General features: G+C 73.7%; 2 protein-coding genes across 2 annotated transcripts; both read left to right on the forward strand.

The window, feature by feature from the left end:
* Positions 1 to 431: 431 nt before the first annotated feature.
* Positions 432 to 8,918, forward strand: ADAM8 (ADAM metallopeptidase domain 8; the record flags this gene model as incomplete). The annotated part of the gene is made up of 22 exons (XM_084244518.1): positions 432 to 477; positions 1,187 to 1,290; positions 1,934 to 2,010; positions 2,185 to 2,263; positions 2,476 to 2,552; positions 2,734 to 2,917; positions 3,127 to 3,189; positions 3,286 to 3,354; positions 3,604 to 3,773; positions 3,916 to 3,997; positions 4,175 to 4,323; positions 4,390 to 4,567; positions 4,791 to 4,880; positions 4,965 to 5,204; positions 5,520 to 5,750; positions 6,467 to 6,551; positions 7,025 to 7,127; positions 7,450 to 7,618; positions 7,935 to 8,000; positions 8,089 to 8,139; positions 8,453 to 8,530; positions 8,868 to 8,918. 22 exons carry the CDS (start codon positions 432 to 434, stop codon positions 8,916 to 8,918), a joined length of 2,442 nt encoding a protein of 813 aa, XP_084100644.1.
* A 1,140-nt stretch (positions 8,919 to 10,058) lies between these two features.
* On the forward strand, positions 10,059 to 13,926 carry LOC311178143 (sperm flagellar protein 1-like; the record flags this gene model as incomplete). Its single annotated transcript, XM_084244519.1, has 6 exons — positions 10,059 to 10,197; positions 10,490 to 10,589; positions 11,098 to 11,242; positions 11,838 to 11,912; positions 12,627 to 12,915; positions 13,805 to 13,926. Coding segments are annotated over 6 exons (870 nt in total), but the record flags the coding sequence as incomplete, so codon positions are not given.
* Between the last annotated feature and the right edge of the window lie 67 nt (positions 13,927 to 13,993).

Here is a 13,993-nt window from a genome sequence, read left to right on the forward strand (position 1 = left end):
GATGGTCGCCCGCGGGCTGACCCAGTTCCTGGAGCTTCGAGTGGCCCTGAGTCCCGCACAGCCCACTGCTGGGCCCCGCGGGGCAGCTTCCTGGCGCTGCTCCCCACCTGCCCCTCACCTCCTGCCCGCAGGGCCCCAGTTCCAGCAGGGGCGTCTCGGCGGGGGGGCTCTGGCCTGTGTCTTGGGGAAGCTGTTCCCACACCCCAAGTCCGGGCTCACGGGGCAGACCCGCCCTGGGCTGCCACCCTCTGCCTCCGCCTCCCGTCCTCATTGGCCAGGGCCCAGGGGCAGGTCTCTGGGGCGGGGCCGGGGCAGGAGCCCCGAGGGAGCCCGCGGTGTCCAGCCGCCCAGTGCCCGCCACCACCGCACGCCTGGACCCCGAGCGCCTCCGGCTCCATCCTCACCCCACCGCGGCGGTCACTCAGCCCGGCATGCGCGGCCCTGGGCTCTGGCTGCTGGGCGCGCTGTGGCTGCAGGGTGAGTGCGGAGGGCAGGGGGCCGCCCATCCTCGCCGCCCTGGGCGCTCACCCGGCCTCCCTGGGCGCTCGCCTGGTCTCCTGTGCCCGGCGCTGTGGCACGGTGCCGGCTGGTGACGGGGGGAGGGGCGCCGGCAGCGCGGAGATGGGAACCTTCAAAGGGGAACTGGGAGAGCCGCGCCCTGGGTGTTTCCTGAGCTCTCGGTGGGGACAGGCCTGGGGCCAACCAATCGTGGAGGACCTGCCCCTTGGAGTCGCCCGGAGCGGGGGAGGGGAGGCGAGCCCCCACCCCGCCCCCCGCCCCGAGAGGGGGTCCTGAGCGGAGGCTGGCACCCACCACGCTCAGCCCCAGGCAGGTGGTGCCGGCTGGTCCTCCCGCCTCGCCCCTGGAGTTTGTGGGGGACATACCTGGGGGTGCTCAGTGCGGGCAGAGCCGTCGGGCGCTGGCCGCCGTCTGGGTGGACACAGGAGTCTGGGATCTGGGCTGAGGGAGCTGCCTGCGGGCCGTCGCTCCCCAGAGGTGCAGCTGTGATCAGCTGAGACGAGAAGGCACAGACCAGGGCTGGAGGGAGCCGGTTGGGGGGCCTGTGGCGCCCAGACCCCCCAGTGGGACCGGGGTCCTGCCCGCCACGCCAGGGCAGTGCCCCGGAGAAGGAGGGGCTCCCAGCCAGGAGGGCCCTGGGCGCTGGCTGAACCCCCCTTCCCCACAGTCACCGCCCCCAGCACTGCCCTGCCCCCGGGACAGCAGTTCCAGGTGGTTCGGCCCCTGCGCCTGCCCGAGCCCCGAGCCCGCCGGGCCCTGCCGTCCCACGCGGTGAGTCCTTGCCCCCACCCGGCTTCTGCCCGAGCCAGAGCCCCCCTGGTGCCGGGGGGCTGCCTCGGTGCCAGGCCTCGGCCAGAAGCCGCCTTCCCCGCCCAGCCACACCCCAGGCCCTGGGGCGCAGAGCGGATTTCTCTGCACACCCTTCCGGGCCAGCGGGTCGGGCAGCGAACCCAGAGCGGGGTGCTGGCCTGGGGCAGTCCTGCGGCGGCCGTGCCGGGTCGTGTGTGCGGGTGACCTGCGCAGTGTGGGCCACGTACGGCAGGTGTGTGCACGTGTGTGTGCGGTGAGTGTCTAGGGGCCACTCACGTCCTGCCCTCCGACCCAGGGAGAGCCCGCCACCGCCGGGGCTCTCCACCCGCCCGGCCCTGCTCTGCCCCCTGGGCTGCGTCCCACAGGCCGCCCCCCCCACGCCTGGCTGCCCGGCCGTTGGCCTGTCCGTGGGGCTGCTCCCTGCTGCTGCCCAGGCAGGAGGCAGGAGCCAGGCCTGAGGAGACCTCGTGCTCGCATGGGGCTCCCGCCTCCCTCGGGCCGCCCGGGAGACCCGGGGCTTTCTCGCTTGCCACTGCGCCACCCGGGGCCCTCTGAGGCTGGGACAGGGTCCCTCATTTTGGACTCCCCCCTTTCCCCTGTTCAGGGCCTGTACCCAGAAAGTGTGAGCTATGTCCTGGGGGCTCGCGGGCACAACTTCACCCTGCACCTGAGGAAGAACAGGTGAGGGGGCCGGTCCCTCCTGGCTGGGCCCACAGGGCCTGCCCCCCCAGCACCCCCGTGCCCTGGGCATGGGCCCCACCCCAGCTCTTTCTGGCCAGATCGGCCCAGGCCCTCGGGGTGACCAAGCTTCTGGGGGCAGGTGGCACCCCAGTTTCCTCAAGGGCTCTTTTCCAGGGACCTGCTCGGCTCCGGCTACGTGGAGACCTACACAGCTGCCAACGGCTCCCAGGTGGCAGAGCAGCCACCCTTGCAGGTCTGTGGCCAGCAGGCTGGCCCCGGGCGGCCACACAGGGTGGGGAGGGCGCAGGGGAGGGGCGCAGGGCAGGGGTGGGGCGCAGGGAGCACAGTGGGGAGTGGGGCTGGGGGCACATGCGGGGAGGGGCTGCGGCAGGGGGGCAGTGTTGGGGGGGCTCTGGGGAGTGGAGGGGGCAGTGCGCAGCCCCACCCTTCTCCCTCCTCCCGCAGGACCACTGCTTCTACCAGGGCCACGTGGAGGGGCACCCACACTCCGCCGCCAGCATGAGCACCTGCGCTGGCCTCAGGTGAGGCGCAGATGGGGGCGGGGATCCCAGTCCCCAGTGTCCCCTCACCTTACTCCTCAGGCAAGAGGCCAGGCGCCTGGAGCCGCCCGTCCCGTCCGAGCTGAGCCTCCCGGCCTGCCAGGGCCTCTGGCCCCAAGGGGGCAGGGCTGGCGGGGCACTAATCCAGCACCCTGGGTCTCAGGGGCTTCTTCCAGGCAGGCCCGGCCGCTCACCTGATTGAGCCCCTGGACGGGGCGGACGAAGCGGGGCTGCACGCGCTGTACGAAGCGGAGCAGCTGCCGCCCACACTGGGCACCTGCGGGGTCAGCGACGCCAGCCTGGAGCACGTCCTGGGGCCACGCATCTCGGCCGCCCTGAGGCCGCGGGTGAGGAGGCTGACCACCTTGTTCCCGTGGACACTCAGTCCTGTCACTGCCCTCTGGGTCACGTGTCCAGACCCCATGTCTCAGCAAAGTGCGGGTGCTGTGTCCCCTGCCCGTGGGCCCAGCCCCAGCAGCAGCTCTAAGACGGGGGGCCAGGGGCGGTGAGCACGTGGAGACCGGCCGAGCCAGACAGCTCTGTCACTGCTCCCCAGAACTGGCCGCCGCCCCGAGAGACCGGCTACGTGGAGCTGTACGTGGTCGTGGACAAGGCAGCGGTGAGGAGCAGGGTGGATGCTGGGTGGGCAGGGCTGGGGCGAGGGTGGGGCCCGTGGGGCGGCGGCCGCTCCAACCCGAGGGCCTCCCGTCTTCAGTTCCAGGTGTCAGGAAGCAGGGCGGCGGTGCGCCAGCGGGTGCTGGACGTGGTCAACCACGTGGACAAGGTGGGGTCTTCCAGGGGCTGCGCGGGGCGCCTCCAGCAGGCTCCGGGAGCCCGGGGCACAGGGGTCCTTCTGGGATGGGCAGCACCCTGCCCACTACAGACCCTGGTTATGGGGGCGCCGGGGGCAGGGGACCCGGGGCGCAGGTGCCGCCATCAGCCGCGGGGGGACGGAGCGGCTCGCTGGGCAAGGCGGCCCTGGGCCCTGTCAGCGGGGTCCTCAGCCCGGCCCGGACTCCTTGTCCTTTCCCAGCTGTACCGGGAGCTCAACCTCCGCGTGGTCCTGGTGGGCCTGGAGATCTGGAACGACAGGAACAGGATCGACGTCAGCCCCGACCCCAGCGCCACCCTGGACAACTTCCTGGCCTGGCGGGCGAGGGACCTGGTCAGGCGGCACCAGCACGACAACGTGCAGCTCGTCACGTGAGGGGCCCGGGGGGGCGGCCGGGCTGGCGCAGAGCTGGACCTGGCCGGCTGACGGAGGCGGGGCCGGCCCCGGCGCTGAGGGTGGCCGGGACAGGCCGGCCGGGTCGGGAGGGGTGCCCTTGACACTGGTCCTTTCCAGCGGGATCGACTTCGAAGGAAGCACCGTGGGGCTGGCCAGGGTGTCCACCATGTGCTCGGGGGCCTCCGGGGCTGTGAACCAGGTGTGAAGGGACCCCCACCCGGCTGGGGTGGGGGTTTTCCACGCAGGCTGGAGTCCACTGCTGGGGGCTGGGCCGGGGGCGAGGCCAGCAGAGCCTGCCGTGCCGCTGAGGTGTGTTTGGCAGGACAAGCCGCCCCTCGTCCCCGCCAGGGGCAGTGAGCACGGCCTCTGCCTGCAGGACCACCACCGGCACCCCATGGGCGTGGCGTCCACCATGGCCCACGAGATGGGCCACAACCTGGGCATGGACCACGACCAGAACGTGCAGGGCTGCTACTGCCCGGTGCCCACCGAGGACGGCGGCTGCGTCATGTCGGCCACACTCAGGTGAGGGCGCGTGCGGTGAGGGCCCCGCCTGCCCGGCCGCGCAGCGCCCTGACGGCCCCTCTGCAGCCCCAAGTTCCCCAGGAGGTTCAGCCAGTGCAGCCGGGCCGACCTGGAGACCTTCGTGGAGAAGAGCCCCGCGAGCTGCCTGGGAAACCCCCCGGACCCCGGCCGGCTGGTGGGCGGCCCCGTGTGCGGGAACCAGTTCGTGGAGCGGGGGGAGCAGTGCGACTGCGGGACACCCCAGGTACAGGCCGCCCCCTCTCCGGCAGCGGGCGCCCCCCCGGCCGCGGACCAGCGCTCTGCGGTCACCGCCGCTGGCCGTGCACCCTCCAGCTCCCTGACCCCGAGGCGAGCCTGGGGAGGGAGTGGCCGTGGCCCCGGAGGGCTCAGCCCGCGCTGGAGGGTTGGGGCGCTGGCATGGGCCCCCGGGAGCCCCGCTTTCCGCCGTCTCTGCGTGGTGCCCCCAGGAATGTCGGAACCCCTGCTGCAACGCCACCACCTGCCAGCTGGCCGAGGGGGCTGAGTGCGCACAAGGGGCCTGTTGCCAGCACTGCAAGGTGGGGCCCGGGTGCCCCCGCCTCCTGCGTGCCCCCCCACCCCGGGCGCCCCCGTGCCCACGCCGGCCTCCTCTGCCGGGCCAGGTGAAGCCGCCTGGGGAGCCGTGCCGTGCGGCCAGGGACACGTGCGACCTGGAGGAGTTCTGCGACGGCCAGCAGCCCGCGTGCCCCGAGGACGTCTTCCAGGAGAACGGCAAGCCCTGCCCGGGCAGCTACTGCTACGAAGGCGGCTGCCCCACGCTGGCCGGGCGCTGCCGGGACCTGTGGGGGCCAGGTGAGGCGGCGGCCCTGAGCGGCGGGGCGGCGCGGGCCGGGGCGGGCTCGGCCTGACCGGCTGCGCCCACAGGCGCCCGGGCCGCCGCGGAGAGCTGCTACCGTTACAGCATCTTGCCCGGCTGCAGTGGCGGGACCAGCTCCGGAGGGTGAGGGTCCCCCGGCTGAGCCCCTGGGCTCGGGGTGCGGGATGACGGTGCGGGTTCCCCGGGGGCCCTCCACACAGAGGGGTCTGGGCCCTGCCTTCCCGGGCCTTGGGCCTGGGCTGCCCGGCGGGTCCTGCGGCGTGGGCGGCCCTGGCGTCCGGGGAGCGCGGCCCCATCAGCAGCCCCACAGCTTGTCCAGGGCGCTGGGTCTCCTCCACAGCCCCCGGTGTCCTTAGTGGGCGGCGGCGGGGCAGTGCCGGGCAGGCTGGCCCACACGCCCCCTGTCCGCAGTGCTGGCAGGTGCGGGGTCCTGTTCTGTGAGGGGGGGCAGAGGCCCCAGGCGCGCAGCTCCTGCACGCTCACTGTCGCCTCGGACTCCTGCCAGGCTCTGGGCCTGGATGACGCTGCCTACGAGCCGGTGCCCGAAGGCACCAGGTGTGGTGAGGACAAGGTGAGTGTCCCGGCCCTGCCAGACGTGCCCCCGGGCCAGGGCTGTGCAGCCCGGGTCTGGTACCCCTCACGCCTGGCCGGGTCCATCGGCAGGCCCAGTCCAGGAGGGCCGTGCTGTGACCCCTCATTCTCAGCCGCACCCAGAGGGGTTGGGGTGCCATTGATGTGGCTGCCCCAAGGGTCGCAGATGCCCGGGGTGGGGCCTGGTGGCTGCAGCCATCAGCTGCCCCACCCTGGAGCTCACCGCCAGTTTCGGGGTGTTGGGCTTGTAAGGGAGGGGCTAGGGTCTGGACCGGCCTCCTGAATGCCCCCCTCTCTCCCAGGTGTGCTGGAGGGGACAGTGTCGGGACCTCCAGGTGTACAGGAGAAGCTGCTCCTCTGGGTGCAGCCACCATGGGGTACGTGGGCCCACGTGCTGCCACCAGCCCACTGAGGCCTGGCGCGGGGCTGTGGGAAAGACCCTGGCTGGTGCTGCACCCGCAATGGCCTGCTTCCCAGGAAGCCCCTCCCTGCCCCTGCGGGCCCCTCCCGGCCGGCCTGGGCTGTGTGGTCAGCACCCCTACCTGTCTGGGCAAGGCCGGGTCACAGGCCCGGGTGAGGACAGCATGCCCGGCCAGTCCTTGGCAGCGCCACCCCCATGCCCAGGTGTCCACGGCCAGGAGAGTCTCGGCAGGCTCTGTCCAGGCCCGGTGCCTGAGTGCCCCTGCCTGTCCCCAGGTCTGCAACCACAAGGGCCAGTGCCACTGCCAGCCAGGCTGGGCCCCACCTGACTGTGCCCAGCGGCTGACCCACACACGTCCAGGTAGGGCTCCCCGCTCCCCCAGCTTGCGGTCCTCCAGAGGCTGCCCTGTCCTGCCCACCTGGGTGGACGTGAGGGGGCGGCCTCACCCACCCTGGCGCCTCACTGAGGGGTCTGCGGCCCCTGCGTGCCCACCTCAGGACTCGACGGCCCAGGACCTGTGTCTGCAGTCAGCCCATCGGGCTGGGCCGTGGGAATGGCAGCCTTCTCAGGCCTGGGGACCTGCGGCTACTGACCGTGTGGCTGCCCACTGCATTGGCGCGTTGCGACCCGTCTCTGTGGGTCCGGGGTCTCGACCACCAAGCCCCCGATCTGTGGCCTGTCTTGTTCCTTTAGGGAGGGGCCCAGAGCTCTGGGCACTGGTTTCTGTGCAGCCAGGACGGGGCCTGAGAAAGTGTCCCCACTTTGGCCTGCGGCTGAGCCGCCTGGTCCCTTGACTGTCCTGGTCCCTTGACTGTGGCCTCGTGTGTCTGCAGCATCCGGAAGCTTCCCGCTGGGTGTGCTGGTGCCCGGGCTGCTCCTGGCGACCCTGGCGCTGTCCCTGGCAGGCGTGCTCATCCACCGCAAGCTCCGGAGGAGGTGAGGCCTTGGCGGCCCCAGGCAGAGGGGGCGCGGGCAGCACCGTCGTCACCAACCCCCGCACCCTCCTGGCAAGCACTGCTGGTGACTTGGTGACCTGGCCCTTGGGTGCCGTGGCCCCGGCAGCGGAGTCTGGGGGCTCTGCTGGCCCAACAGGACATGCCTCCCAGTGGCCTCCACGGGCCTCCGCCTGGCCAAGCGGGCTCCAGGGCCGAGGGCCCGGACCGGAGGCTGCCTCGCCCCACTCAGAGGGTCCCGTCTCGGGTGGCTGTGGCTCAGCGCGAGCCCGGCCACTCTCGGACCCAGGCCGGTTTCTCCCCAGGAGCCCGGAGCCCAAGGCGGCCGTGGGGCTCTCCAACCCCCTGTTCCACGCAGGGGGCAGCGCACCATCCACAGTCGCCCAAGTCCCAGAGCTGGCCCCCCCCACCCACCCCCTCCAGCCCTCCCAACCCGCGGCTTCTGCAGTGGCCCCTAAGCGGCCACCGCCGGCGGTAAGTGAAGCAGCGGGGCCACCCCACCCGTGCCAGCCCGTGGCCCCTGCTCCGGCTCCGAGGAAGAGGCCCAGCGAGGGGCTCGGGGCTTGAGCCTATGGTGGCGCTGGCCTCTGCCGGTCCATCTGGGGGCTCGGAGGCCCCGCCGCCCAGCAGGGGACACGCATCCACACACGGAGGGGTGGGAAAGTGGGTCACACGTCCGCTCAGGACAGACACTCGCACTCGGCCGCGGTGCAGGCTCTCCAGCGAGGCGTGGCCCCGCCAGGCGCCGGGGGCGAGGGCAGCTCTCGGGCTCACAGCCCTGCTCCCGCAGCCTCCGGCCGCCCTGTCCAGCACCCCCTTCCCGGTACCTGTGTACACGCGGCAGGCCCCAGACCAGGTAGGTGGGGGCTGCGGCCAGAGCCCCAGGCTGCCTGGGAGGGGCCGTCGGGGCGGGTCCTGGGCTGACCCGCTGCTCCTCCCTCCAGCTCAGACCCGCACCCCCAACCAAGTCGCTCCCGCAGCTGAAGCCCAAGCAGGTGAGCCCCCTCCAGCACCTGTGCCCCCTCTCCACCCTCCCTATCCGCCTCGAGACCTGGGCTCGCTGGGGCGAGGCTTTGGGTGTTCGGAAAGCTCTCTCCCGAATGTGGGCCACTGGGGCCAGTCCAGGTGCACTCAGTTCCCAGGCCCAGGGCCCCTGCAGTGTTGGGGTTCCGCCGCCGGCATGGCTCCCCAGCGGAGGGCCTTCCCTGGCGCCCTTCCCAGGCCCTGGCCGCCGTCCCTTCCCTCAGGCTGCTGAGGGGCCTGGCTGGGGGGTTCTCAGCGGTGCAGCCCGGGCTCCTGCCTCCCCAGGTTGTCAAGCCCACCTGCGCACCCCCGATGCCGCCCGTGAAGCCCCGGCCTGGAGAGGCCCATCCTGGGCCTGCTCAGGTGAGCCCACCCCGGCTGCGGGGCTCCCCAGGCCGCTGGCCCGCAGCCCCAGGGGCCGCCCTTGGCCCGTTTGGTCTGAGAAAAGAGCCAGCGCTGCAGTGGGGGTCGACCCTAACAGCCGCCTGGCCTGAGGCTCCGCCAGCGGGGCCTTTCCCAGCGCCCCGAAGTGGCAGCGCCCACCCCATCCCCCCACCCCCACCCCCTTCTCACCCCACCCCCTCCTACCCCCCTCCCCACCCCCCTCCCCACCCCCCACTGCCGCCCCCCATCCCCCAACCCTCTCGGGCCTCCTGCGGCTTCCGGGTGGCTCTGACGTCACTTCCCCTCCCTCCCCAAGGGCCCCGCAGGCGCCAGGGGTGCGCTGAAGCCCCCCGCCCTGCGGAGGTGACGAGGCCGCGCACCCTGGGGTGGGGGCGCCCCTCCCCGCCCGCTGCGTGAGCCCCGCCGGGCCGTCCATCCCGTCGAGCCGCTTCAGCACCCCCGGGGGCCGGCACAGCTGGGGGGGGCCGGTGCACCCCGGGGAGGCTCTGCCCTGCGGCGTCCCGCCCAGCGAGCGTCTGCGGCGGCCGGGGGAGCTGCGCCCGCGCCTGGCCCCCGGCTCCTGCCACCCCGCGCCGCCCCCCCCGCCCCCCGCGCCCCCCCGCGCCCCCCGGGGCCACCCCGCGCCCCTGGGCCACCCCGCTCCCCCCCTCCGGGGCCACCCCGCACCCTTGGGGCCACCCCGCGCCCCCCTCCAGCCTCCCCGCGCCCCCGGACCCCCCGCGCCCCCGGGCCACCCCGAGCCCCCGAGCCCCCCCGCGCCCCCGGGGCCCCCCCGCGCCCCTGGGCCACCCCGAGACCCCCGCCACCCCGCGCCACCCCGCCCCCCCCTCCAGCCCCCCCGCGCCCCCGGGCGCCCCCACGCCTGCCTCCCGCCGCCAGGGGCAGCCAGGCCGGCCTGGTGTCGTGTCCGAGGGCTCCGGCCGTCCCCGCCGGGGGCGTCTCCGGGCTCAGCCCCCCTCGCCCCCCGCCCCCCGCCCGGGCGGGCTCGCGGCGGCGCCCAGACGTTCCTCGGAACTCGGGGTTCACGATTAAATTATTGACGAAGTTCTAAACGACGGGATCCTTTTCTTAAAAAAAGTTTGTTTATTCCTGCACGCACGAGGGGGGCGGGGGCTCCCCAGGGACAGTGGGGCGCGGAGCAGGCGGGTCCCCCGAAGCCCGCCGCTGGGGCCGCGGGGGGGCGGGGCCTGCCGCGCCCGGGGAAGCTCCCGGCCGGGGATCGAACTCAGGCCGCAGAGGCTGCGGAGCGCTGCACGGCGCGGGGCTTCACCCCTGCGCCCCCGGGGGCCGGCGGAGGCTTCTCGGGGGGGGGCGGGCGACGCCAACGCGGGGCTCGGGGCCCGGCGCTCGGGCGCTGCCCGTTACCCCGGAGCGCGCCCGCCCCGCCCCCAACCCCTGGCCCCGCCCCCAACCCGCACGGCCCCGCCCCGCGCTGCCGGCCCCGCCCCCGCGCCGTCTCCCGGCAACGCCCCGACGCGGCCTGCCGCATGCCGGGCCCGCCACGCCGATCCCGCCGGCCCCGCCGCTGCCCCGCGGCGCGCTGCGCGGCCCGCACGCCTGGCTGGACGCGCTCCCGCTCAGCCGCCGCAGGCGCCGCCGCCCGGCCCGGGACTTCAGCGACGGCGGTGAGCGCGGGCCGCGGCGGGGGCTGCAGCCCCGGGCGGGCGGGCGGCGGGGGCGCCCACGTGGGCGCGGGGCGGCGGCGCCCGCGCGGATCCTCCCGGCTTCCCCGGGGCGGGGGGCGCCTGGCCCCGGCGCGCCTCTGACCCCAGGCCCGGCCTCAGCCCCTTTCCCTGGGGCGTCTGCAGCCGCTGGGCTGGCCCCGTCCCGTCCCCGGGAGCCCCGCGCGGGCACTGGGCCCTCCCGGCGCCTCGGCCCGCGCCGCCCCGCGAGCCCCGCCCGCGCGCCCGCCCGCAGTGATGCTGGCGGAGATCGTGAAGCTCTTCCGCCCGCGGCTCGTGGACCTGCACAACCACGTGCCCACCTGCAAGCTCAGCAACCCGAGCATCCTCAGCAGGCAGGCCCCGGCCGGCGCCCGCCCCGCCCCGCCCCGCCCCGCCCGCGCGGTGACAGCGGGACACGCGGCCGCGGGGACGGCCGGCAGTTGGGCGGCCGGAGGGTGGCGCCAGGGAGGCTGCGGCGAAGGTTGGCGTGGGGTCCAGTCCCTGCGAGGGCGAGGGCGCAGCTGGGCAGCCACTGGCGGCCGCCAAGGAGGAGCTGGCTGCTACCCTGGGGCTGGGGGCCAGGCGGGGGGGGGGGGGGGGTCCCCATGGGGCTCATTTCAGGGTTACCAAGGGAGAGGAAACTGGGGCCCCACGGCCGGGGAGGGAGCTGCCCTGCCCTGGGGAGGAAATGAGGGGTCGCAAGGTCCGGCGGGACACCCCGCAGAGCCAGGCCAGCCAGCGGGAGGATGGCGCAGCCTGGTCCCCACGCCCACGGGCGAGGCCACCCACCAGCACTGCTGCCCCGTCCTGGTCCCGCGCAGGACACCTGGCTGAGGCTGAGGGCAGCCCCTTCCCTTGCAGGAAAGTCTTTCACAAGCTCCATTTCTGCGTCTCGGAGGCGGATATCCGGAAGGTGGTGGCCAACATGCCCGGGGCCATCGAGCCCATCCTGTGTGTCCTGAGGGAGAAGGTGGAGGCCAGCACCCGGGACCGGCCGGGCACAGCCGTAGGTGCCCCTGCCTGGCTGGCGGGCCTGGGCCTCCTGGCCGCCCCAGCCACCCCCAGAGGAGGACAGGGCTGCCCTGGTACCCTCACTGTGCCCCCTTGGGAACCTTTGCAGGGCCCACGACGCTCCAGTGGCGACGCCGACAGGCCCCAGGGGGGTTCGCCCCCCCCAGCACACACCGGTAGTATCCAAGCCCCTGTGTGGGAGCCCCCACATGAAGCCCTTCCCAGCCCGGCCCCCAGGAGGGCAAGGACTCTGAGCACTTGGGGCCCAGCGGCCAAGCAGACCCCAAGCGGGTAGCTCCTCCGGGGCACAGGGGACCCCACTCCAGCCTCCTGAGTGGGCTTCCCCACGGGCCTGGGGCTGCCAGCAGGCAGGGTCCTGCCAGGGCGTGGTTGGCAGCTGTGGGGGGGAGGGCCGCGGAGCCCCAGGGGCTGGTCCCGTCTCACTGTCTGGCAGGCCGGCAGGACCCCCCACGCCCTCTGGCACAAAGACCCTCGGGAATGAGCCACCTCCAGACACTCGCTACTGCACAAGGGGGGCTGTCCCCTGTCCCCCCGCCCCGCGTGCCTGCTGACGGCTGCTGGCCCTCCAGACGCCCGGAACCCGTGCTGCCGCCGCAGCTGGAAGAAAGGAGCAGGCGCTGGCTCTGCTGCAGGAGGCGGTCAGGGTAGGGGCCACTCCCCGACGAGCCCGGGGTCAGCGGGGTCGGGGGGACCAGAGCTAACCCTGGGCGCTGAAATATGCCCAGGGCAGGGGGGATAGTGACTGGCCCTGCCAGCCGTGCCCCGCCCCCAGGCCCATCCCTGGGTCAGTGCAGGCACCGGCGGGAGCCCCCGGTGAGCCTGCTGTAGCCAGCCCCAGGGACAGGCCCCTTCCGGCACCTGGACCCTGACCACGGACCTCGAGTCCCCCAGTCTGGCACCTCAGGACTATTTTCCCTGAGACATGGAGGGGGCAGTTGGGGAGCAGGTGCGAAGCCCTGCTCTGGCCTTAGGGACTGTGGGAGCCCCTGTGTGCCACCTTCATGAGGAGGAAGGGCGGGAGGTCACTGTGTGGGGGGGCCCTGGCCAGCGGTGGCCTGATGATTGACCTGAAGGGCCTGGGCAAAGGCTCCCTGCTGAGGCCAGAGCGGGGCCGGGCACGGCTGGGCTGGTGGCGTCTGCGGACGCTTGTGTTCCTCCCCTGCCGGAGCATGGCCGGCCTTGGCGAGGCTCAGAGTCCACAGCAGGGCTTCCTGCTGACCTGTGGCCTCCGTCTCCGCCCTCAGAAGGACCCTGCCCGCTGCCCAACGCCACACATACAGCCCCCAGGGCCCGCTCCCCACCCGCAGAGCTGCTGTGAGCTGGAGCCCTGACCCCCGACCCCCTGGCTCCGTGCCCAGGACCTCCCCGCAGGGCCCCACGTCCGGCGCCGCTGGGGCCTGGCGGCCAGCTGGGTCGCCCTGGGCCCCGAGCCCTCAGGCGCATGTCCTCCGCAGCTCCTGCAGATGAAGGTGCACAGGCTGGAGCTGCTGCTGGAGCTGCGGGGCCAGTGCATTGCAGAGCTGACCAGATGGGGGCCAGGCCCCTCCCGGCACCTGGACCCTGACCATGGACCTCGAGCCCCCCAGACCTGCGGCCACACAGACATGGGTGCGGACTGCCCGGCGGGCTCAGAGCAGGGCGCCTGCTGTGGGGGGCCAGGTCCCCACGCGTGTCCCTGGGGGACTGCAGCTTTGACATGAGACTCGAGCCCTGGAGGCGTCCTGCTGTCTCGGGGGGGGTCTCGGGGGGTGCTGGCTGTTCACAGCACTGGGATCCCGGCTGCCTGGAGTCCTCAGAAGACACCGTAGAAACGGCTGACTGGGTAGCGTGTCCGTCCTGTGCAGGGGCGCCGTGGGGGAAGTGCGCCTGCGCCCTTCCTGGGGCAGCGTGGAGTGGCCAGTCACCGCTTTGCCCCAGAGGTTAGGGGTCAGGGCCCGCCTGACTGCACCCTCTCCTCGGAACAGCCCCCCCCCATTCTCTGGGTCCCCAGGACAAGAGGGGGACGCCCGGCTGAGGCCTGTGGGGTCTGGGTGGGGCCTGCGCCCCCCCCCAACACCAGCAGAGCACAGAGGCCTGGACGTTGCAAGGGTGGGACCCCGTCCATCTTGAGAGAACTGGGGTTCACCTTTAGACTCCTGGGTCAGAAAGGCTTCCAGTGTGGGGCACAGGCCTCAGGGTTTCCAGCCTTGGTTCTAGGGATCTAGACCCCTGCCCAGTAGCCTCCCTGCCGGCGCGGGGCCGCAGCTGGCCAGGAGCTGGAGGTGCCTTGGGGTGTGCAGGCCCTGGCCCTAGGTGGGCAGCAGGGTAGGTGGTGGAGAGCGGGGCGGGCAGGCAGCGGGGGTCCTGCTCAGACTGCACGGCCTCCTCCACGGGCTGGGGCTCAGATGCAGGCAAGGTGGGGCTTGGCCACAGCCAGTCAGGGGGCCACGCCCCAAGCACACCCCAAAGGCAGGCCCTGGCTCGCAGGCCCGGCCTCCCCCCGGCGAGGACTCCAGGCTGCAGGGCCGACCCTGCCCCGTACCTGCGCCCGCGCCAGGCTGGACCCTGGCCGTCCAGATGAGGCAGCATGGCCCCATGGCCGGCCTCCTGGAGAGGATACAGCTGACCTGTGTCTGCCGGGACCCCGCGGCCCCGCCCAGGAAGCAGCGGCTGCAGTGACTCTGCCCCGTGTCAGGCCGCCTTGGAGGCTGGAGCTGAGCTGGTGAAGCGCCTGTTGCCTCATCGC

Source organism: Talpa europaea, assembly GCF_964194135.1.
Source record: "Talpa europaea genome assembly, chromosome: 10".
Taxonomy (NCBI): domain Eukaryota; kingdom Metazoa; phylum Chordata; class Mammalia; order Eulipotyphla; family Talpidae; genus Talpa; species Talpa europaea.